At 37.0% G+C, this 26287-nt stretch overlaps 1 protein-coding gene across 1 annotated transcript; it reads right to left on the reverse strand.

The window, feature by feature from the left end:
- Positions 1–1545: 1545 nt before the first annotated feature.
- Positions 1546–17126, reverse strand: AMTN (amelotin). The gene is made up of 8 exons (XM_056111167.1): positions 17073–17126; positions 11431–11514; positions 10310–10375; positions 9046–9135; positions 4701–4736; positions 3266–3292; positions 1707–1971; positions 1546–1622 (listed from the first exon to the last, which is right to left on the reverse strand). Exons 1-8 carry the CDS (start codon positions 17124–17126, stop codon positions 1546–1548), a joined length of 699 nt encoding a protein of 232 aa, XP_055967142.1.
- Between the last annotated feature and the right edge of the window lie 9161 nt (positions 17127–26287).

Here is a 26287-nt window from a genome sequence, read left to right on the forward strand (position 1 = left end):
CAGGGGTTACTCCTGGCTCTGCATTTAGGAATCACTCTTCGCAGACTCAGGGATCAAGTGAGATGCTAGGGATCAAACTTGGATCAGCAGGTGCAAGGCAAAAGCACCTAACTGTACTATCCCCCTGATCCCTGTACAACTTATTATTGGATATATTTTGTGGCTGCACATTTGGGTTTGTTCTATATTGATGGGATTGGGTCAATTATTGTGAAATATTCATATATTTAAAATTTATCGTGAAAACTGGATGGAATTGGAGGCAGTTGGGTTAAGTGAAATAGATGAGAAAGATAAAGACAAATTTTGGAGATGTCACTTCCCTATGAGATTCAAAGGAACAAAGCAAGAGAACAGACAAAATCCAGCCCCGTTGTGAGGTTTTCATAGTGGATAGTGGTGGGGCATTGAGGGATTGAAGGACTCCAACAGTCTGTGAGGAAAGACTTCTGTGGTAGGTATGGTGTGACAACTTACTTTTGCAGATTTATGAAAAAGCAGTCCTGAAACAAATATGATATAAATCAATGTTTCTCAATAAAACAAAACAGAACATTCACACATTTCTTTTCTAGTTCGTATTAATTTCTCCAACTCCCTCCTGCTTCTAACTGCAATGGTTAAGCTTATAACCTTAATGTGTAAAACAAGAACAAGATATATAATTATCATGTTTACTTCCATAATTTTTGACTTTTAGATACACCAAAATTAAATGTTAAGTGTCATGATCACTAACTTTGTATATAAAGCAAATTGAAACCAGACGATAGTTATAATTCTTAGTTTTCATGTGTATTTTATATGATAAAAATAATTCCTACTGAGAATTGAATTTTTAGTTGTTGAAGAGAATGAATCATGACTATGGTTGTGAGCAAACCTGAACTTGTCCTTTCTTTGCTTTGCTTTGTTTTCATTCATATGTAGCACTTCCTACTCCAGAGAAAGTTCTAAAACTGGATTGTCATCAAAATGTCCAGATGTAGATGTCATTTATATAATTATTTTCCATCTCCAAAGAAGAGAAAAACAAATTTCAAAATGTGTTTTAATGTACATATTTTCTAGTTACAAGGTGGTGTCATCATGTTACATTTCAAACACATCCATTTCTTTTTAAGAGTCAGTATTATCCAGAAAGTATTCAATAATGCAGTTTCAAGGAAGTTTTTAGATAAACTAAGCACACCTTTTCCCGATGGTCAGCAGTGTATCTCAATCTATTTCACACTCTGATCAATGAAAAAGAATCACATACATGACCACTGAGGCGGGTTAGTTGAAAAACAAAAATCCAGTTTACTGAAATCCTGGAAGAAAATAGAAACACTACTTTAAAGCAGGTAAAGGCAAAGAAGCAAAAAGTTTATTGTCATCACAATTTTTTTTCTAGGAACAAGAGTACCAATATCAAATAATTTCTACAATAATTTACTTCTAGACATTCCCACATATTAAGTGATTACTCTGCTTGTTAGTTGGAGAGTTTATTTTTTGCATCATTTGTAATTCCCACCAGAGGGAAATAGAGAATGGGTTCATCTATTGTGTGCTCTCAGGTCTACTAGCTATGGCTTCTTGCTCCCTTAGGTTAGAAAGATTCAGAGGCTCAGCGAAGACTAGAAGTGGAAAGAGCAAAAAACTCTCATACTCTGAGAATACTTCTGTGATTCAGGGATGTTTTTCGTGCTCAGAGAACTTACCTTCCGGCGACTCCGTAGTGGTTTCTTCAGTAAGACGCAAACCTCTTGGGATGCCAGCAGGAGTTGTCACCCCAAAGTCATCATCTATGACACTTGGAGTTGGGAGGGGACCCTCTGGGGTTCCATGGAGGGCAGGATTTGGTCTTGCTTGTCCAGCTGGAAGTATTCCGTTATGCACGTCTGGATTTATTTTACTGTTGGGGAGGATTGTTCCCTGGAATAAGGGCTGGAAGACGAGGCCTGTGAAGAGGGATGAGGCCACTGGCTGCAGGGAGGAAAAAAAGAGAAAACAAGACAGAGGAACACGTGGTAAAGCTGCTTGCAATTCACCTCGGAGGGTAAAGGTTTGGGGGTACGGATAGCAGGATGGAGAGGCTGAGTCAGAGAAAAGAGAAGACAGGAAATGCCTCTTTGAGCAAAACCTGTTGCTGGTTTCCTTATTGGAACTTCCTGCAGTGCAACATTTCCCTCCCAGAGGAAAAATCGGAATAAAACCAATCACTGGGAAAGGAATAATGCAGAACTTGTTCATATCAGGTGTATAAGAGGTAAAAACAAAGTTGAAAATGTGAAAGCATTTTCCCTCTCTGCTTTAGAGTCTGAGAACGATTTCTATCTTTATCAATCCACAGGAGTAAACAGGTTGAATGAAAATCATTGCTCTATGTAGAAAGATACTGTTGTTTTATCAAAGTTGTATGTGTGTGTGTTAGGTGCATGGGAAATGTAACTTACTGTATGCTTTACTGAAAATATATAAAACACTGTTATAGTGGATATAAAAATAGCTTTTGTTTTGGATCTACTACATTTTTTTTTTTGCACCTTGGGACCTAAGTTGCTTAAGTTTTCTGAGCCTCAGTTTTTTTTATCTATAAAATTGGGTTAAAAGAGCGATAGCACAGCGGATAGGGCATTTTCCTTGCATGAGGCCGACCCAGGTTCGATTCCTCTGTCCCTCTTGGAGAGTCCAGCAAGCTCTGGAGAGTATCCTGCCCACACAGCAGAGCCTGGCAAGCTACCGTGGTGTATTTGATATGCCAAAAACAGTAACAAGTTTCACTTGTGTTCCTGGAGTGAGCAGACAGGGATGAATGGAAACACTACTGGTGCCTGCTCTAGCAAAATGATAAACAACGGGATGACAGTGCTACAGTGCTACTTTGGGGTAGCTGTTGTAGTTTTGTGTGTCAGAGTTAATGCCTTGCATATATGAGGCCCCCAGGTCCCTCCTCAGCACACACATGAAACATCTTTACTCTGTAATTTGATAAGGATTCATGGTATAGAAAGGATGTATTAAGATGCATTAATAGATGTAGGTGTTCATGCATCAGTGTTGGCAAAAACTACCCCATTACTTGCTTTTATTCATGGACAAATATTTTCTTTTTTAAAAAAATTGAAAGATTAAATTAAACTGTCCTCCCAGATGATTCCTCAACTTTTTATTTTGATGTCAAGTTAAATATCACATTAATGCAAGTTATTGTAGTGGTAGTAGTAGTAGTAGTAGTAAAAGCAAATTTAAATACTAGTAAATATAAAATTTATTTTACCAATTCCTCTGAGCTTAGAATAGCACCCTAAAAGGAAAAATAATACAAATTGTTAGACAAATTTTAATAGATTCATATAAGAAAAATTCACCATACTTAAAATACTTCAAGAGATTATAAAAGATTAAATCTTTTTAGCAATATATTAAGTGAAATTCTTTTGTCACTTGCATTACAAAACTCAAAGCACCATATAATATTGTACTTCTAACATTTGTTTCCTGAGTTGCACAAGGCATTCTGCATTACAATTTACATATTTGTATCGTTAAGCAATTAATATTCAATGTAGGAAATTTGGATAATGTGAAAAACAATCAAAAGCAAGCCCCTCATAGCTTCAGCATTTTGTCCAGATGTTTCTCACACATTTTTATGTTATAGAAGCCATGTCATGCAGAAATTTTGTTTCTTACCTTTTATTTTATACTAAAAAACTATCATTTAATTACATTTTAACAAATTTGGAGGAAAATACTTTAACATGTTCACAAAGTATTTGTTTTCTATGTTGAAAGCTTACTCATTCATTTCTTTTTGTTTAACTTTAAGCTATGCCCAATATTCTTCTGAACGACATGATTTTAGATTTATTTAACTGCTTAGATAGAAAGTGCTGAGTTAGTGTAAATTCTTATAAATATATTTATAAATAAATCTTTACTGCATTTTATGTTATTGAGAAGTTTCTAGGGCTGAAGTGATTGTACAGTGGGTAGGGCGTTTGCTTTGCACGCGGCTGAATGAGGTTCGATTCCCAGCATCCCCTGATCCCTGCCAGGAGTAATTCCTGAGTGTAAAGCCAGGAGTAACCCTGTATTTAAATTTTATGGATAAATATATTAATATATTATTTTATATTCTGTATCTGCCATTAATTATTAAATCATTCCAAAGTTAATACTGATTTAAATATTTTTACTAATAGTTTAAAGGATTAAAGGTTTAAAGGATTAATTTGTTCATAAGTGTCTTTTGTTTTTAAATGAAGCAAAATTTTTTTACTGAAATAAATTTAGAAAAGAGATGTGAGGGAGAGAAAGAGAGAGAGAGAGATAGAGTGAGAGAGAGAGATACAAGTTCAAGAAAGAATAAGCGCTTCTGCAGAATGAGAAAAGTTCATCTGTAACATTTTTGTGAGACTGCAACTCAGTAATTCTCTACTTATTTTAAAATTGGAAATGAAAATATTTTTAACAGAAAATTTTTCTATAGAAATTAAAAAAATTAAACGAGATAGTAAATAGTAAATAATAATATACCTAGAACACTGCTAGTGTATAATAGGTGCTTAATAAATGCAGTTTTTTTGGTGATTATTAGTGTTACAGTGCAAAAGAAGTGGGAAACTTGTAACTATTTGGTGACTTGAGGTAGGATTGAATACTTCACATCAAATTATTTAAAATTTAAATTATATTAAAAATGATCTTACCTGGGCTCCAAGTTGTGCTACAATAACAGGTAACATCTGAAAAAATATTGAAAATTCCATTAAAAATGAATTTGAGGGCAACTGTTCCAAAAGACATAAATATTAAGATAATTACCTTTGAATAGATCTTATTACTAATGTATCATCTGTAGTGATATAGACTCAAAGAGATGGAACTGAAACTCCTCCAATTTTCCAAGAGATTAGACCCAGAGAGATGTGATTGGAGGATCATGTGTGGTGCTAGGGATGGAACTGATGTAGGCAGGTAGATAGGAAAGGGCCCCTGTGGCAGTGAAATTCCTAAGAAGTGGGAAAACCAATAGCTCAAGGCTGTGGAAAGCCCACCTTGTGACAAAGGAACTAAGGCCTGATGAAACTTCACCTGACACCAACAGACCCAGAGAAGGGTGGACCTCCAGCAGGAAAAAAGGCCAGGAAAGATATTTCAAAGATCCATCAACTACTCGTAACTCGCCTTGGCAACTACCCTAGCAATGAACTCTTCCTTAGCCTGAAGTCCCATGTGGGACAACTTGGGAAAACTATAGAGTTTGTAGACTTTATAGAATTTATAAACTTTGTAGAGTCACCTCGAACAAAGGAAGCACATGCCTGAGCCCATTTGCTGTGTCCACATAGCCAAGCACATGTGGTGTTAGTGTCTGATCACATGTGTAGCCTAAATATCCTCTCTTGAGATGTGTATTGGGGCACTCTCTGCCTTTGGAGAAGTCCGAATTCTCTCTTGAACATGTTACTCTCTCTCTCTCTCTCTCTCTCTCTCTCTCTTTTATTATCTCATTTCCTTTACTCAAAAAGCCTCCCAAAATACCTGTTTTTACTTCACTGCTCATCTATTCCTGAAATTCTTTTCTGTGAGAAAGGCAAGGACCTAGAAGGCTTGAGTCAGGCCTAGGAGTAAACTAGCTTTCTTCTTCTGCAAAGAAAAATTTCTCACTCCAGCCTGAGTTCATGATTCCCCGAGAAATCTGTGCTGAGAAGGTCAAGTAGGTGTCAGGTGTGGCTTGATGGCCACCTAGTGGGCTGCAGGGTCTGGCTGTGCTGCACAGGAGCTCATTGCAGACTTATCAGTCCTCTCGTTGGTGGATCAGGAGAAAGAGGCCGTCTTTCTCCTTTCTGCCTCACACAAGCCACCTATGGAGGCCCACCAACTGTAGAACATGGCCAGCTGCATGCAAGACAAGTGCTTTAATCTCTGCACTATCTTTCTAGCTTCTATAATAGATATTTTAAGCAGAGAAAGGTATACTGAAGCATTGTATGCACACATACACACACACACACACACACACACACACACACACACACACACACACATACAACCTGGGTGATTGCTTGGATAGTTTGCTAAAAGCAATGGGTGGGGCTGTGGGAGATAGCTACCAAGTTTTGTATGTGCTAGGACAAAAGTTAAACTTTTTTTTTTTAGGTGAAGTAAATTGGACTACTTTAATGTAAATTAAATCAGCTTAAACATTAGTGAATTGAGAGGTCAAGGCACAAAACTGGAAAAGATAGCCTATATCTGAAAATCCAGAATAAAATTAAAATAATGTTAAAAAACTGAAGTGATAAGTAAAATTGAAACAAGAAAAATATAAATAAACATTAAAAAGCCAAATAGAGAATTTTTGTATATTGAAATATCATTGGAATGACTAATAAGAAATTAATGTTCAATAAAATTATATGACATAATTTGTACTACTATTTAATAAAAGAAATGAAAAGACATGTTAGTCAATAGAAGTTTTAAAAATTAAATATTTAAGCTACTGCATTCCTAAAATATAAATATAAACTAAATGTAACAATCAATAAAATAAAATGCAGATTTTTGCAATGAATATGTGAAAGAATTCTAGAATGTTAGATTAAGTTACAATTGTCAGAGCAAAAAGATTAAAGCTTTAACTATAGTAAATACCCATTAGTATAACTAGTGAATACATTCTACAGCAGATAATATTGCCTTCCATGTAGCTCATCCAAGTTTGACTGCCAGTCTATGGTCCCCCAATGCTGCTCTATGAGCACTGCCAGGAGTGACTCTGAGCACAGAGCCAGGAGTAAGCCCCCAGGAAGTGCTGGGTGTGACAAAAAAATAAAATAAAATAATTAAATAATATAAAAATAAAACAAGAAAGTAGCTGTAATGTATCAAAATGACAACAGATTGATTTTTATAGTTTGTTAAAAAAGGCAATTGGCACAAGACAGTAGAATGGAGTTAGATACACAAAACAATTAAAAGGCTTATAGTAAGAAAATAAGCAAGCTAATAATATGAATCAATTATGAAGAAGTTATAATTCATAACAACTGAGAGAATGTGATATCACTTAAGGCTTAGTGTAATATCACTTAAAGAAGCACATAATGCCAATGAAGACTATACATAAAAAATAAGCTCCGGAAGCAGTTTCTAAAATTCTATTTCTGTAAAGAAAATAAATTCCTAAAGACGAATTGAAGAGTCCAGAGAAAAAAATTCAATAGCATAAATATACATTAATGCATTAATTTACAGAATTACATTAATACATTAGTATATAGAATATACATTAATTTTATAATATGTCATATAAACAACAAGAAATTTGTCTAATTTGGTTTCCAAAGGGAAAAAAATGTGAGAGGAAGAATAGCATACAATAGAAGGAAATTGTAAAAGATATATGTGCTTTAAAGTCACTAGTAATTATGTTTAAGAGAAATGTAAATATAATTCTATTTTATCTTTGTTAAAAAAGTTAAACTTTTGAGCTTTGTCCATTGTTAAAAAATGAAAACATGGGACTAGAGAGATAATATGGGAGTTTATTTTTCTGTGCTTGCCTAGCATTCTGCAGAGCCTGGTTTGAATTCCCAATACTACACATGTTCACCACAGTATTTCAAGGGGTCACTCTGTTCAACATAGAGCCAGCAATAGTCCCCAAAGCAAAATTTAAAAAAATTCAAACATGTTTAAAAGAAATTATATAATTTATACCCTTGTGTGAGAGGGTTTACAAAGTTTTCAATTAATTTGGACCGTGTGGAAAAAAACTAGGAACTTGGAAATTTTTTGCTGACTATAGATATGCTAAATTTAAATTTCATGAACATCATTGGCACCTGTGTGTGTGTGTGTGTGTGTGTGTGTGTGTGTGTGTGTGTATTTTACAACTGTCAGTGTTCAGGAAACCATCCCCTGTTGAGAATTGAACCCAGACTTCCTAAACTCTTTCTGGGGGCAGAGAGGAATAATTCTGGCCACCCAGAAAAATTTAAATAGAAAAATTAGCAAGTTTGAGTAGAACTCCAATAGCTTTCAACCCCCCCCTGCTTATTTTCCATCATCAGTCTTCTTGAATTCTTGATGTTTTCCTGTTATTATGTATTCTAAAGAGTAAAGAGAAGATATGCTCAGTTTTTTTTCTGGGGGTATTTTCTTGGGTTTTCATAAGAATCAAATTTCCAAAGACTTGCATATTTAGAAGAATACAGTGCTGCAAGTGATATGGTTAAACTTTCTAGAAGTTAGTTGTTCTAGACAATTACTGACACAATAGCAAATCTTAATAGTAAGCTTTAGCTTTCAAATATTGTTCTTTCCTATGTACATTTATTTGTATTTGTGCTATCTTGTAAATATGTTTTATAATTATTTTTTGTATGGTATCTGTCTCCATATAGGTTGTGAGCTTGTTGAGAGAAGCAACCATATTTTCTCGTTACTTTTGTAAACCTCTCTCTCCACCATTTCTTCACAGTGGCCTAGTGCTACTCATATGATATCACTGAGTTTGACCTCCATACGTAAAGACTTGGAACAGGTTTATTTTAGACTTCAGAGGAATCAAAAAGCCATAGAGTCATCTCCCTGTAACTTTATCTCATTGCCTCCCATCTGTTTATCCAGAATTCTGTAATAACTTTCCCTTCTCTGCTCTCTTCCCTTTGGCTTTTTGCCTCTGTTCGATACAGCATGCAATAAGGCTACCTGTTTCTCAGCAGTCCCCTAAGTGGGTGTTTCTCCAGCCATTCACCTTTTCAAGAACATCTAATACTATCCTCGTCAGATTTGCTTTTGCTTCACTCATCATGCAGCCTTCTGGATCAGTTGCTTTGTTATATTGCCTTGATACCCCCATTTTCTTCTACAGCACTGAGGTCTCAAAAATTTTTCTGATTATTTTTGTTCTTGATAAATTGTTTTATTATTAAATATATTCATATGAAAAACTTTCTAAAAGTTAAAAATCATTTCTTTCAATGAATTTAGATGTTAGGTCCCTGAAAAGAAATATTCTCCAAGGAGTATTGTGGAACTTACTTGTGGCTGCAATTGCTGTTGTCCATTCAGTGCCCCCAGGGACAGTGGGAGGGTTTGAGCACCAGGTGTAATCCCTGCAGGAGAATTTAGCTGAGGGCAATAAAAGAATATTTTCATTGTGATTTTTTTTTCAGTTTAAACATCATAAAACTAAAATGTACTTACTAAATGCCAAATTTTTTATTTTTATTTATTTATGTTTTAGGCAGAGTAATTTAAAATACGACCACTAATAAAATTTTAGGAATACAGTGTCCAGACATCTCAGTCCCCTACAGTTTCATTGTCCCTGCACCATTGGTTTCAAGGTCCTCTACCAAGAGCCTTCCTCAACGTCCCATGACGCTCTGGCTCTGATTGTTTTGCAGATTCAGTTCTATAGACTGACTCTCAGGGTTTGTTCCATTGGCCAATTGTTATTCATTCAGAGTGTTTTAAGAGAAGAATTTGCTATGGCAGTGCATAGTATGCTATACTGCATTTGGATTTACTAATATAGAACTTTGATACAGAGAAAAAAATAAAAATATATAAATAAAATAAAGAAAAAATAAAAAATATAGAGCTGTTTATTCTATATTAGACCCCCAAACCCTTTTATAATATTGCTTTCCTTTGACATTTTAACCCATTCTCTTTGAGAATTATTTGTAGATTTATTTTACCTTTGCTTTTTATTTTGACTGTTACATCAGTGGTTCCTGAAATTTGTGATAACTTTTTATGTTATGAAGAAATAGTAGTTATCACTAGTTATCACTGTAAAAATTGTGGGATTCAGAATAAAAGTCTGAATAGGGTTTAATATGTGCTATACTTAAATCTGTCCATTGGGGAAACTTTCACTTTGATCGTGAACGGAACAAGTATTTTTCTGCTTCAGACAGATTAAACTATATATTTCTATTTCTTCTAGTTATTTTTGTTGTTATCAAGGTGATGGTGCTGTTTGTGTACATATGTGGATGCTGTAGAGTGTAGTTAGGATGATGTATTGGAGGATGGAGAGAAGAGTTTAAAGAAGAATTGAGAAGATCAAAAAGTGAAGACTTAAGTATTAGATTAATTAATTTCTTTAAAGATTTATTCAGAAAAATTTTGTAAAATTTATTAAATTGTACCCAACTCTAACTTTTCTGTTGTATTTCTTTCAATTTATCTATGATGAATATATGTATATGTGGATATTTGTAGCTATGCATTCACATAGCATTGGGCATATTTATTTAGCATTGGAAATTAAAACTTTATGAGTAATACTTACCAGTTGTAGATCTGACCCCAGAGTGAGTATTTGGTTCAATGGTATTAGACTTAATGAAGGGAAGACCTGTGGGACATTGAAATTGATGCATGAGATATAGATTGTTTGTTTCCTCTCTGATATCAACAGACGATCTCCTCAAGTATCTTATACTTGCAGCACAAATAGTGTTATGAAGTAGGTAAATGGAGGTGATGCCTAAAGGTTTATACTAGTGACCTCTCTTTCATGGCTCTAGGCATAACCTTTGCCAGTGTGTTGAGTTTGTGGCATTTATTATTCTAAAATGTGTAATTCACTTGTATTTTATTATAAATTATTTATTGTAGTATTGAATCTTATATGTCTAATTTTTATTCTGTATGTGTATGTTGTTGGAATTCAACCTAGAGTCCCACACATGCAATATCTGTGCTCTACCTCTGGGCCATATTCAGAACTCCTACATTCTTCTGGTAAAGAGGTCCTCAAATTGTGTAATCTTCATGCTTCTTAAGGAATAAGAATAACTGTGACTTGTATTCTTAATAATGTCTATATGTTAAAAATAGGACTTTGTACTCTCACGTTATCTGATTGTATTAATTCAGAAATTCTAGGCATAGATAAAAAGGGGTCCACCAGATTTGAGCAAAGACTGGAGAGAGATAAAGGAGTAGCTCTTCAAAGGCACTCTGAGAAACAGATTTTTCAGTGACACATGAGTTCAGCAGCAATAGTGGAATAGAAAAAAGGTCGAAATTTGTCTTGTTTTTATAGGTTACATATTAATTTCTATAAGCTTTGGTGAACGCCATGAATGATGTCAGGACTTCAAGAGCATAAACAAAACTTGGACAATAGGTATCACAGTGCCTTTTCAAATTTTACTGGATTTGATTTCTAGGTCAATTTATTATTTGGACAGAGGGACAAAGAATTAGGACGCTTTACTTTCTTCAAACAAATATACCTTTATGAAAGGCATCAAAAACTATGTTAGTGTTTGTCTTTTTAAATCTCTCTACAAGAAATCATTTCTCTCTTGTTCAACCATGAGACTGCAAATTTTTAAATTTTAAATCTAGTCTGAGCATGTTTCCTCTGTCGCTCTCAAATGTTCTCTGTTTCAGGGCTCTTACCTGATTTGACTGCTGTTGGTTCAGTGTTGCCTGATCTGGAACCAAATTTATTGGAGGAAGTCCTAAAGCATGATTGAGTTGCAACTGTGATAAGAAAGAAATATTGGAAGAGGCAGGAATGAGTTTTAAGTTTTGCTTTTATTTCTTTTTAGCAGTTAGTACGTTGTATTGTTCCAAATACAAGTATACTGTACGGAACTGAAGGGATAGCACAGTGGTAGGGTGTTTGCCTTGCGTGCAGTCGGCCTGGCTGAGCCGGGTTCGATTCCTCCGCCCCTCTTGGAGAGCCCGGCAAGCTACAGAGAGTATCTTCCCCGCAGGGGAAAGCCTGACAAACTACCCATGACTGACAGTATTCGATATTCCAAACACAGTAACAACAAGTCTCTCAATGGAAATGTTACTGGGCCCACTAGAGCAAATTGATGAATAACGTGAGGACAGTGCTACAGTGTTTTAAGACTCCATATGTTTTAGAGCAGTTTTAAAATTCCCTGGAGCATTTTAAGCTTGATACGAAGTGTAAGTATAGCATGGTATGCAATGCCAATGCAGATGTGTGGAGGGGAAGGAGAGAGGAAGGAGGGAAACTAAAGCATCTGCATTTTTAAAATTGTTAATAAATGTGATATCTTGTTTTTTCTAATATCACTGTGAAGGGCTGGAGCGATAGCACAGCGGTAGGGCGTTTGCCCTACAAGCGGCCAATATGGCCGACCCGTGTTCGATTCCTCCACCCTTTTCGGAGAGCCCGGCAAGCTACCGAGAGTATCTCACCCGCATGGCAGAGCCTGGCAAGCTACCCGTGATGTATTCGATATGCCAAACACAGTAACAACAAGTCTCATGATGGAGACATTACTGGGCCCGCTCGAGCAAATCGATGAACAACGGGAGGACCGTGACTAGGACCGTGATCACTGTGAAAACCCAGGGCACTAAATTTTTCATTGCCATACAGATTGAAATGGACTTTCTTACTAGAGGCATTTATTATCAGAAAATCATCCATGAAAGGCTCTTGCTTTGTGAGAACAAACCATGCCCAGGGTGAGGCTCTGACACAAAAATGTTACAGAAGATGTATGCCAAATAACATGCCACCTTATCCCACACAAACAGGCAATTGCTATAAAAGAGCTAGATCACTTAAAACCGATCAACCAACTAAAACCAAACCAAACAAAATGAGTACATAGCCATAGTAGTAGAATCTTAAAAACATCATTATTGTTTTTTAATCTGATTCTCTGGTATTGCATTCATAAACCAATAGAGCTCCAAACTCCAAGTTCCTGCACTAATTCACTAATAAATTTTTTTTATTTTTTAAGTTTTTGCATTTTTTGTCCTTCCCCCAATTCTTGAGAAGTCATAATTTCTACCATATTATTATAAAGTGTCTTATGTATACCTCATGTTCATCGATGGATGAAATCCTTTCTGGTCAGTGGGAAGAATCACTGCACTAGGGTTCTCACAGGGGCATGAGTATGTGTGTGGAGATCTTGGACACTCTTGCGATGAAGTGAAGCAAGTATGTACGCCAAAACCACAAATGCCAACATCATTGCAAACACATCACCAAAATTATATCACTGTATCACTCATCCTGTTGTTCATTGATTTCCTTGAGCAGGCACAAGTAATGTTTCCTTTGTCCTAGCCCTGAGATTTTAGAAAGTGCCACATTTGAGGCTCTTTCAGGGTCAGGAGAATGAGACCCATCATTGTCACTGATTTTTGGCATATCGAATATGCCATGAGGAGTTTTCCAGACTCTGCTGTGTTCTTCAGAGTAAGAACTAGGTAATAAGATGTTATAAAATTATAATAAATTACAAAAAAAAACCTCTCACAAAAATCACAAAATTCAGAGTGAAGTCTTCTTTCTAGCCACATAATCTAGTTGCATATTGTTTATTTATTTAGTTATTGATTGATTGGTTTTTGGGCCACACCCGGCTTTGCTCAGGGCTAATTCTGCGCTCAGGGATCATTCCTGGCAGGGCTTGGAGGACATAATTGGATGCTGGGTATCAAACCCTGGACTGCCACGTCCAAGGTAAGTGCCCTGATGGCTATACTACCTTTCCAGTCCCTGTCTGGTTTCACTTCATAGATAAGGAAATGAGGATCAGATAGGCAAATAGATAAGCCAAGGTGAAAAGGCAAGGGGGAGAGCTTGTTCTATGATATTGGCAAATGTTTGTAGTCCTTGAAGAAAGAAATCCTTCCATTAACTTCTCTCAGTATATGCACTGCCGCATTTAGGTGAACCCTCTCTAGACAGGTTGAGTGTAACTAGTCAAATCCGGTGGCCTTTAGAACTGTATCAACTCACTTTCTTTTCTTTTTTTAAATTTATTTTATTTATTTGCTTTTTAGGTCACACCTGCGATACTCAGGGTTTATTCCTGGCTCTGTACTCAGGGATCACTCCTGGTGATGCTCCAGGGACCATGTGAGTTGCCAAGGATCGAACCAGGGTTGGCTGTGGGCAAGGCAACCTCCCTTCCCTGCTGTGCTATTGCTCTGGCCCCTCAACTCACTTTCACACATTCCAGAGCTACCACTAACTCCTGGCTTACTTTGGAATTTTCTCCCTCATTCATTTTTTTCTTTTCTTTTTTTTAAAATTTAATTTTTATTAGTGAAACACCATGGGGTACAGTTGTAGACTTACAAGCTTTCGTGCTTGGTTTTCAGTTAGACAATGATCGAGTACCCATCCCTCCACCAGTGCCCGTTCTCCATCACCAATGATCCCAGTAACCCTCCCATCCCCCCTATCCCATTCCCCCCACCACCCCACATCTGTGGCAGGGCATTCCCTTTCGATTCTTTTAACTTGTAAGCTTATATAATTGTAAATGAGCCTTCTCATTGTCTAACAGTCTTTGTCGGCAGTCCAACTAGTGTCCTCCGAAAGCAACTATCTGATCTTTGATACTCTTGTACAGCTTCTGAATTGACCTCAGTTTTCACTAGCAGCCAGAAAGCCTCGTATAGCTCCAAGGTCTCCTGCCCTTAGGCCCCCAATTTTCTACCTGATCTTCTATCTCCCCTCAACTCCTCTCACTACCCCTACTAGTCCTGTACAAGCCACTTGCTGTTTTGGGGGCAGAGGAGTCTCATGCGTCAGAGCCTTACCCCCGTTTTCTCTACCAGGACTGCTGTTTGCCCAGACACTGGCTCATTACCTTTCCCCAGTCAAGCCTTTACCAAGTTGGCTTTCTTATGGAGTCCACTCCCGAATATGCCACCTGTCCACTCTCTAACATATACCCTATTATGTGTGATGCACTAAAAACAATGGCTAGGCTGTTCATGTTGCAAATTATTTCATTTGCATGTCTTTATAATTTTTAAGCTTATTTAGAAAAAATAATGAAAAAACTTTGTCTATATAGTCTGATTTGTCATTTGTTAAATAACTTTACTGTACCTAAAAGACATTTTTTTGTTACCTCCCACATCCCCTCACCACTAACTCTTTAACTGGTGAATCATCATTTCTATTAGCAATTAACCAGCCTGTTACTCTTTATGAATAACAGTGGTGGCCCCAGAAATTTTTATATTGATTTTTGACAAACAGTAAAAAGCTATACATGTATATATATGTGCATATGTATAATAATTTAAATATATCAGAGCATTCTACTTATAAAAATATTAGTAAGTTTATTTAGTGAAGTTAAAAAAAACATGACTTCCTTATTTACCTTTTTAAGAAACTAAATTTTTGCTGATGACTTATTTCAAAAATTTGGGATGAAATGGGAGGTTGGTTATTTGCATCTTTACCACCCACCTCCCCATAAAGTAATTTTGCTTATTTCTTTCAAAGTATAGTAGTCATGATTTAATATTTCTTAAAAATTGCTTATCAGTATCTATAGTCTTTGTGTACATCATGAAGAGTCATTTTATTTGTTGAACTTACCATTTTATTTCAGAAACTTGAACAGCACCTGAATTAAGTTCTTATTGTGGTGGATGGTTATAGAAATGCCCAGTGAGCTTGAGGTTCATCTAAGAAAGGTTTCCTTTTTTTGTTCTATATCATAGAAAATTCTTCTTTTCACTTTGTGTGTACATTCAAGAATCAAAGGGAAGTCTCTTCAGAGGTCCAAATTATTAATCTCTATAAAGTATTTAAGGGGTCCAGAGGACCCCTTAAATACAGGAATTCAGAAGTTTGCTTTGCTTGTGACTGACCCTCCATCATCATGTGACTATCCCCGACAGGCCCTCTCTCCCCAGCAATCACCGCCTGGAATAACCTCTGAGCACAGAGTTGGGAATAATCCCTGAGCACACTGTTGGGTGTAGATCTGACCCACATCTCCTAATCCTAAAATATTGAGGGGTGCCTTGATGGAGTATATATTTGAAAATGTGTACTTCTTCCCACCCTCCTTATAAACTTCCCCCTATAAACCTGTAAAATATATGTGCATATATCAGTGATGAAATGTTCTAAGTAAAAATATAAAGACAATTTTTGTGATATTTCCTTGGTGCTGGATGATTCGGCAAACTTTTGAGAATTTATACTGTCTAGATGTTTTGTGTTTGAAATTAGAAAAATTAGAAAATGTGGTTTATTTATTTAGTTCTCAGCAAAAATTAGTTTCTAGGAAGTGTTAATTAACCTTTACCTCCATTTCCTCTATTTGAAGTGCTATTTCCTCAGACACTGGGGAAATTACCTTACCTCACTCAAGCCTTTGCCCTTTTAAAAAAATACAATACACATTTTGAGTAGATATAGTTTATGACATACTTCCTTCTTCTGGCAAAAGAATGGAAATTATCTCACAATAAAGGGAGTATAATTGAATTCAATTCAATTAATTCATTTATTTTTGCCTCTCCAGCAGTGCTGGGGCCACCAGAGCTACCCTGTGGTTGGAGGTAATCCAGTGCCAGGAATTGAACCCTGACCCTGTGCTTGCCAGGCATGTGCTCCAGCCCCCTGAGCTATCTCCCTGGTTTAGTGACGCATTTTTAAGATGCAAGTATATTGAAATATGCACAAACAGATTATATTTCACCTTAGAGAATAAAAACAGAAAGCTAAAGGCATATGTCTAAAAAGAGAATAGATTTAAAAGGGGAGTCGAATACCCAAGAATAGTTGAGATAAGTACCAGGAGGTCTGCTCCACGGCTTGGAAGCCAGCAGCACATGCTGGGGGAAAATGCAGCTCAGATGGAGAAGGGAACATCAAGTAAAAGATGTTTGGAGGACTCACTTGGGATGCGAGACTCGTGCTGAAAGTAGACTATAGACCAAAGACAATGGCTACTCAATACCTCTACTGCAAACTACAACACCATAAAGAAAAGAGAGGGCAAAAGGGAATGCCCTGCCACAGAGGCAGAGTGGGGTGGGGGGTTGGGGTGGAGGGGTGGGAGGGCTACTGGGATCATTGGTGGTGGAAAATGGGCACTGGTAGAGGGATGGGTACTCAATCATTGTATAACTGAAACCCAAGCACGAAAGTTTGTAAGTCTACAACTGTACCTCATGGTGTTTCACTAATAAAAAACAGAATAGTTTTGAAGTAGGATAATAGGCCCACAATGACTGATGTATCAATACATAAAACAGAACAAACCATTTTTACTTACTGGTAATGACTGAGATGATCCTAAAAGACAAAGCAGCAGAATCGTAGTCTTCATGTTTCAAATTGTTACCTGTAACAAAATACAAATGCAAAAGTACTGCAACAAAATAGATGGTTTCTTTCAAACTATTTTTTTTTGTTTGAGAGAAAATGATACTTTTCAAAAAGGAGCATGTTCTAGTTGAAATATGGTCAGTTAATGTTACCTTTCCCTTAACAGGCAAAGTATAATATTCAAATAGGTTGACTTCTGCAGTTTCTCGTGAATTTTTTTACCCTTTGATGAACCCAGTATTTGTAGAAGAAATTTAAATCCAACTCCAAGAACTTGGCAACGGAGAGACCAATCAGGACTTAGCTGACTGTGAAATCATTTGGTTTAGTTCATTTCCCAACGTTTCATTAAGTGAGTTGTTAGTTGTAGACATTATGTTACTCAATGTCTACTGTTTGAATAAAGGGTGTTTCAGAAATAAGTGCCTTGTATAATTAAAAAAAGTGCAGACAAAAAATTTAAAATTCTTGTTCACATTCATCTCTGAAAGAACTTCCCTGTGTTCCTGTTTTTTTCATGTTTGTAAGAACAGACAAGCCATCAAAATATACAGCACTGTGTATAACTTAAAAAATGAGATACATTATTTATACTGCTTTGCAAATTACTTTGCCTAACATGAAATAGGAAGATCATTTATATTAGCAGTATAATTTATTTTATTTAATAAGTACATTTTAATATGTTCATTTTATGTTTATGACCATTTATTTCATACTCAGTTCATTTTTATATTTTTCAGTTATTAAAATGGTACACTGAGTAATGTCATAAATTATGTATGATATTTTCTTTATACATATGGAAGTATTTCTGTAAGTTTTAGTTCCAGAAGTTCTGTATTAAAAGGATTTGGGTATTTTAAATTTTGACAAATATGGACAAATTGACTCCCCAAAATATTGAATATCTGCTTTAATTTTAAACAGGAAAAATTTACTGTAATCTAGAGAAAAGAAATATAGTGGTTCACTGAAGTTCGGTTTACTAAACGAACTACTAGGTGCTAACACTAAGCTTTCAGGGTTCTGGACTTCACCTGGACTTTTGAGATTTACCATCTCTAGCAATTTCTGAGTTCAAATCAACGATGAATTTGTGTAATTCAAGATTTCATACAAAGGCCATTGGGAATTTAACTTATATCAGGGTGTAGAATGCCTGTTAGTAAAAAATTGCCTCAAAGACGCATTCCCAGGAACTTTTCTGTAATTATCTAATTCAGCATGTAATCAACTTTGTTATTATCCAGATACAAATGGGGAAATACTCTATAGGAGGGGACACTAATTTCAATGTGTAATTAATTATATGTCGTGAAATACAATAATAAGAGAATTCACAAATATGAGGGAAGTGTGGTTAATATTGTTGAGGGCAGAAGGCAGAGGAAGCCTAATAGATGGGAGTCCCTTGAGCTGGATTTGAAGAGTAAAGACAGATTCATTAATAGCACAATACTCATCAAAAGCCAGAGAGACCAGGTGTGTAGATATAAAACAATTGTTATCATTTCCTATCACTTAAACAAAGTGATAAGGGAATCAATGAAGGACAAATTGGAGACATAATTGATTTTAAATATCTGTAGCATTTTGTTCATACTACTAATTTTTATTATTATTTGTTAAAATATTATCTTTTAGCCTTCTTCATTTACTCCTGATTTTGTGTTTCTCTTGAACTTGATAGAAGGTTCTTGGCTCTAGCTTTATATTTTTAGTCTTTTCTTTTCTTTTGGGCTGGAGTGATAGCACAGCGGTAGGGCGTTTGCCTTGCACACGGCCCGCCCCGCTGAGCAGGGTTCTATTCCTCTGGCCCTCTCAGAGAACTTGGCAAGCTACCGAGAGTATCTCGCCCGCACAGTAAAGCCTGGCAAGCTACCTGTGACATATTCAATATGCCAAACACAGTAACAAGTCTCAAAATGGAGACTTACTGGGCCCTCTAGAGCAAATCAATATGCCAAACACAGTAACAAGTCTCAAAATGGAGACTTACTGGGCCTGCTCAAGCAAATCGATAAACAGTGGGAGGACAGTGATACAGTGAGTGCTTCTTTTCTTTTCTTACATCTTTTCCTTCCTTCCTTCCTTCCTTCCTTCCTTCCTTCCTTCCTTCCTTCCTTCCTTCCTTCCTTCCTTCCTTCCTTCCTCCCTCCCTCCCTCCCTCCCTCCCTCCCTCCCTCCCTCCTTCCTTCCTTCCTTCCTTCCTTCCTTCCTTCCTTCCTTCCTTCCTTCCTTCCTCTTTTTCTCTCTCTTTCTTGTGTTTTACCTGTCTTTCTCTTTCTCTCTTTCTTTTCTTTTTTTTTTCCGAGGGGCTGCAAACCAGTGATGCTCAGGGCTTAATCCTGGCTCTGCTCAGGGATCACTCCTGGTGGGCTCAGAGGAACATATGGGGGTGCTAGGCTGGCACCAACCAACCCAGGTTGGCCATGTGCAAGTTCCCTCTTCAGTGTTCTCTGCATTAACAATAATGTAAGTGCTTGATGGCTACTACATGTCTATGAACACATAATAAAGAGATATTCTGTAGAAAGTTAGAGCCATGGTGCTTTGAGAGAAGACTTCCGAGAAGAGGTGGGACCTTTTGTGGATATGAAGGATATTTATGGTTGATGAGAAAGAGTTGCAAAATAAAGGGGGAGAAATGGTGCTGGAAGGCTGTGGAAAGGAAATAACTAAAGTTTTTTATAAGTTTCATAGACTTACTAGTTCATTCTATACCCCAACCAACTATTCTTCAACCACAAGTTTGCATATATTCTTTCTATGTGCTGCTAGAATTGCTGTAGTCCCTGGCAATAAAATGACCAGAAGCAATAAAAATCCCTGCCCACACAAAGCTTTTTTTTTTTTGAAAGAAGGGAACACTAATGATTTAAGTCTCGTGGTGTGAAGAAGAAGCTCCTCACACAGAGGAATCCACATTCCCTCGTAGGTATTATGTTCATTAAATGCATATGGGGAGGTGTCCTTGATTTTATTTATTTATTTTTTTTCATGGAAACAGAGTTTAGTTTCATGCCTCTGATGTTTCTGGACTCCAGTGAGCAGACTTGGCTTCCATCACCAGTATGAAGCGCTGTACTAGTGAATGGCTCATTCTGATTGAATCACTGTCACAGACTGCTGTGACAGTCTGAGCAGCAGATGATTCAGGAAAGGAACATGTATTGAGTGTCCATTGCAGACATGCTTCCAACCCCAAGCTAGAAGTGGAACATGTCCTAGCTCGAGAAACCAAGCAGTCAGAAGGATTTTGACCAAAATAAACAAGGAAAATTAAGAAGGCTGAGTAATTTCTTACACCAGAAAAATTTGTCTGAAAGCAGATTACTTGCAGTAATGTAATTATAAAGTTAGGTAAGAAGAAATAAGTACCGTTAAAGGGGAAAATTCTTGTCATTCCCCAAATGAGAGACTCCAGAAAAACAGAGTTATTTTATTTTTTTCAGAAATGACTCAGGGTATCAGGATTCAAGAAAATGTTTTATAAGCTATAGGTGACATCACTTAACCCTGTAGGTCTGCCCATTTACAAAATCATATTAGCTTTAGTTTGACGTTTTTACAGGCTATTTTGAGAATCTGATTGAATTTCTATATCATGACCTCAAAGAATAACCAATGAATTATAGCCTTAAAATGAATTAACTTCTCAAACAAATACTTTTGAGTATTTAATGTGTTTTTATACACAGTACTAGACAATAGGATTGATGCAATAGGTGCTAATTTGCCGTCTCTGGTGTAAAATGAGGCCACTGAGTCTGAGATTCAGTTATGTGGAAATCCAGTGCTTTTCAAAGTAGATGGGAGTGGAGAAGGCCTTTTAAGATATTGGGAAGGAACAGCAACAAAGAAGGAGAACAGAATGACAAGTGGTCAGGATGAACAGAATTGTTATTAGGTCAAGCACAGTGACCAAAATATACCCATTTAGGAACCAGAGGGCATCATGTTAAGTGAAATAAGTCAAAAGGAAAACAAATACTGGATGATCTTACTTATCTAGAGTCACAAAGCAATTTTCTTCTCTTTATTTTTCATGTATGCTGTTGGATGTTAACCCTAAGTGTTTTGGGCTTCATCAGTGAGTTACCGGTTTTCCTTCTCACGGAGAAGATGACCATGCTCTTGATAGCATCTCTAATTTAGTCAAAGTTTATCTTTAACCTTTTCTTTTTGTTTTACCTATCATTACCACAATTCCCCAAGTCACCAGTCTTGATTACTTATAAACTCAAACTTTCTGGTAATTCTGGACTTTGTATTTATAGTGCTTTGTATTTGAAGAGTTGTGTATTTGTATTTGCTTTTCTGTTTCCACTGTAGTGTTTTTATATTTTACTATAGAATAATGTTCTTTGGTTAAAAACAGAAAGACCATTAAAGCTATTTGGGAGCTGATTGACTGTGAAATATACTTACTCCTGGGGCATTAGTCATAATTACTTGACTCAAGCTTCAGTTGCTGTAGTTCCTAACACCCCAAAAATGAGGTCTCACTGTGGGATTGGGATGGACTCGGGGCAAGTGGTGAAGCTTATCCCAGCATCTAGAAAGCATAAATGCCTGGTCTTGATGCGAGCTGTTAGGACAAGAGACAGGACGCCCCATCTGGAAGAACAAGCTGAACTGGTCTGAAGAGATTTAGTCTGGGATTTATGGTTAAAGCCTTGCTTGCTCTCAGAGCCCACAGAACTAAGTTTTGGGATAGTTCTCTCTCTCTCTCTCTCTCTCTCTCTCTCTCTCTCTCTCTCTCTCTCTCTCTCTCTCTCTGTCTCACCCGGAAAAGCACAGGTGTTATTCCTGGCTCTGCCCTCAGGAATTACTCTTGGCGGTGCTCAGGGGATGCTGGGATGCTGGGAATCAAACCCAGCTAGGCTCGGCTGTGTGCAAGACAAATGCCCTACCTGCTGTGCTATCGCTCCAGCCTCTGATCTTTGTCTCTTACTGTGTTTATCTAAACAACTGCAATTATTGATAAGAAGTAAACTTAATTGTTTAGCATATACAACTAGAAGAAAAGACAAAAGCAATGTAGATGTCCCTGAGAAACAGAGTGTCTCCTTGAGTTAATCTTCCCAAGAGAATTGCTTCTGCCAAACGTTTTGCATTTGTCTCCCCAAGAGAATTGCCTCTACAAAATGTTTTATCTCTGTATATGATAAATCATATCCTATACCCCACCCTACCTCAGATGTTCTGTAAGTATGCTAGCAGCCCTGCATTAAACGGGCCATTTTTACTATTAGACTGTGAGTCTCCCCTCTCTTTGTCCTCTGCTAGGGAGGCCTGGGAAGAATGAGGAGGCGGCTCTCTATCACCGCATACATGCATCATGGACTCCCACGCTTTGCAAACTCACACTACGGGAAGTAAGGAAACCACAGCATAAAGTCATTTTATAAATCATCAGGTTTTTAAATATCTCTTTTTTATTGGCCTTGCACTATTTAGTGCATGTAAAGTTTAATTGTGGATTAAATTCATGTTATAAACAGAAGACTTGGTATCTATTTTTCAGGGTCTTTCCTTAACACGAAAAGGAAAAAAGATGGAGGGATTATTTATCTAAAATTCTTAATGATTTATATTTTGGGATTTACTGTTTGTTTTGTTAAAGAGGAAATAGTCATTTTTTATGAGCATTACTTAGAAATGCCAAATGAAATAATGATATAATTGTCATAGGTACTAATTTGTCAAATAATCTTTAGTCTTAGGCATTCTTTTGTGGTCATAAAAAATCTGATTCTAATAATATAGATATGATAAATATCATATTTACTATAGGCTAGCAACTCGGCACTAAACGGGCCATTTTCACCATCAGGCTATGGTCCCCCGTCTTTCTGTCTCTCTGCTGGGGAGACCTGGTGAGGACATGAGGGGGTAAGGCCACTGAACACATGCATTGTGCGTCACGCACACACCATTTTCATTGCTGTCAAATGATATTACCTTGCTTTGATTTTCATTTTTCTGATAACAAGTGACATTGAACACTTTTTATTCTACTCACTTACCCCTTGTTCTCTTTGGAAAATAGTCTTTCATCTCTTCTCCCAGTTTTTAATGGGGTTATTGGTTTTCATGGGGCTATTTATTTTTGGCTGTTGAGCTTTCAGTACTTTGTATATCTTGGATATTAATAAGCTCTTTATTGCTGTAAAATGTACAAATTTCTTTTTATTTGTAGGATATCTTTACATTTTATTTTATTATTATTATTTTTTAAAAAATTATTTGTTGAATCACTGTGAGAAAAGTTACAAAGCTTTCAGGTTTAAGTTTCAGGTCATACAATGATCAAACACCCCTCCCCTCACCAGTAATTATTTTTCACCACCAACAACCCCAATATACCCCCTCCTACTCCTCCCAATGTTTGTGAGGTGGATGATTGCTACGTAACTCTCTCTCTACTTTTTTTTATTTTTGAAAGGTAAGATCTATTTTTATTTTTTTAAATTTTTTATTAGTGAAACACCATGAGGTACAGTTGTACACTTACAATTTTTTTGTGCTTGGGTTTCAGTTATACAATGATTGAGTACCCATCCCTCCACCAGTGCCCATTATCTACCACCACTAATCCCAGTATCCCTCCCACCCCCGCCCCCTCCAATCCCACCCTGCCTCTGTGGCAGGGCATTCCCTTTTGTTCTCTCTCTCGTTTTGGGTACTGTGGTTTGCAACAGAGGCATTGACTGGCAATCATGTTTGGTCTATAGTCTACTTTCAGCATGCATCTCCCATCCTGGGCGGATCCTCCAAACACCCTTTATTTAGTGCTCCCTTCTCTATCTGAGCTCCCTTTCCCCCTAGTGTGTGCCACTGACCTACAAGCCATGGAGTAAACCTCCTGGTACTTATCTTGGCTATTGGTGTTATTCTCCTTGAATTCATCTTTTCTAACAGCTACATAGTACTCCATTTTTTTTTTTTGGGTACTACATAGTACCAAAGTTTCTTTAACCAGTCATTTGTTCTCGGGTACTCAGGTTTTTTTCCCCCAGATTCTAGTTATTGTAAACAGTGCTGCAATGAACAAACAAGTGAAGATGTCACTTCAACTATACTTTTTTGCCAACTTTGTCTTCAGTGTACCTTATGGATACAGTCTGATGTTGAAGTCTTTATTTTGATCTTACTTTTGTACATGGTGTTAGGCAGAGATCTGAGTCCATTTTTTTCATTTAGCTATCCAATTTTGCTAGCACAATTTGTTTAAGAGGCTTTTCTTGCTCCACTTCACATTTCTTGTTCCCTTATCAAAGATTAGATGATCATATGTTTGGGAGGAGAAGTCAGTATATTCAACCCTGTTCCATTGGTCTGCAGCTCTGCATTTGTTCCAGCACCATGCTGTTTTAATTATTACTGCTTTGTAGTAGAGTTTGAAGTTAGGAGGTTGATTCCTCTCATTTTCTTTTTCCCAAGAATTGCTTTAGCTATTCATGGGGGCTTATTGTTCCATATAAATTTCAGGAGTGTTTGCTCCATTGCTTTGAAGAATGTCATGGGTATCATTATAGGGATCACGTTGAATTTGTACAATGCTTTGGGAAGTATTGCCATTTCGACAATGTTAATTCTCCTGATCCATGAGCAGGGGATATCTTTCCAATTTCTTGTGTCCTGTTTTATTTCCTGAAGTAGCATTTTGTAGTTTTCTTTGTACAGGTCCTTTAATTCCTTAGTTAACCTGATTCCTAGGTAGTTGATTTTCTGGGGCACAATTGTGAACGGGATTGTTTTTTTCATGTCACTTTCTTCTCTCTCACTATTTGCATATAGGAAAGCCATGGACTTTTGGATATTGATTTTATAGTCTGCCACTTTACAAGTCTATTGTTTCTAGGAGTTTCTTGGTTTTAGGGTTCTCTAAGTATAGTATCATATCATCTGCGAATAGTGAGAGCTTGATTTCTTCCTTTCCTACCTGGACACATTATCAATTATAACCTCTTGGTTATATTTTTGTCTTTTTCTTTCTTCCTTTTTTATAAATTTCCATTGGCTCAGCCCAGAGAAAGACACATTGAAAGCTACATATGCAGTTCCACTGTCTCTCTCTCTACTTTGAATACATTCATTATTTGGAGAAAAGATGCACCATTATTGTTTGGAATTCCCCCCCAACTATTAGAGCTGCTGAAAAGGCATTGTGAAGTAATTTGTTTTCTATTGCTGATTATGAAAACCATATGATGTTTTGCGGCTGCAAAAGTGACTGCATGATTTTGGATTTCTGATACTTTATTAATTAAGTCTGGAGGAACTTCTGCCAAGAGCTGGATAATTACGAGATTGGTTTCTGTGCATCTGGTGCCATGGCCATGTTGGAGAGCTGCTCGTGGGGGGCAACTCATGGCCTTGGTTGGGTGTAAAGGATGAGCCGGTTCCATCCCCCTTCCCCTGAGGCTACAGCTGCCTCATCACTACTGGCTCATACCTAACTTTCCAATAAGCTCCGAGGCTGCGGCCAGCTTGCTGGCAGGGATGGGGGGTAGGGGAGGGGGAAGGCAGAAGAGACAGACACCCTTTCCCTCCTGGGGGTGCATGGCACCAGAGTTTAACTCTTAGTCCATTCATATTTCTGCCGCAAGCTATTGGGCTCTGGATTAGTTCCATGTGCCTCTGGTGCCATGGCTATGCCAGAGAGCCACTTGTGGGGGGCAACTCATGGCCTCAGTTGGGCGTGAAGCCATCTTTATATTTTAATTTAGGTTTCTTCTGCCATGTAAAACCCTTTTAGTTTGATGCAATCCTATTTATCTGTTTTTGTTATCTTTGCCAGTGAAAGTGAATCATTAAGGCCTGGAGCTATAATACAGCAGGGAGGGCGTTTACCTTGCAGGCTGTGGACCCAGGTTCGATTCCCAGCATCCCATATGGTCCTCTGGAACCATAAGGAGTAGTTTCTGAGTGCAGAGTTAGGAGTAACCCCTGAGCATTGCTGGTGTGATGAAAAAAAAAGTCAAAAAAGAAAAAAAAGTGAATCATTAAAAACACTTCTGAGGCTTCTGTTCTGGAGAGTTCTTCCTATGTTTTATTCAATGTATTTATGAGTTCTAGTCTGATATCAAGGTATTTAATCCTTTACCTTTAGGAATATTCCTTCTAGCTCTAGGTTTTTGAGTTTTTAAA

Source organism: Sorex fumeus, unplaced genomic scaffold (assembly GCF_029834395.1).
Source record: "Sorex fumeus unplaced genomic scaffold, SorFum_2.1 ptg000013l, whole genome shotgun sequence".
Taxonomy (NCBI): Eukaryota; Metazoa; Chordata; class Mammalia; order Eulipotyphla; family Soricidae; genus Sorex; species Sorex fumeus.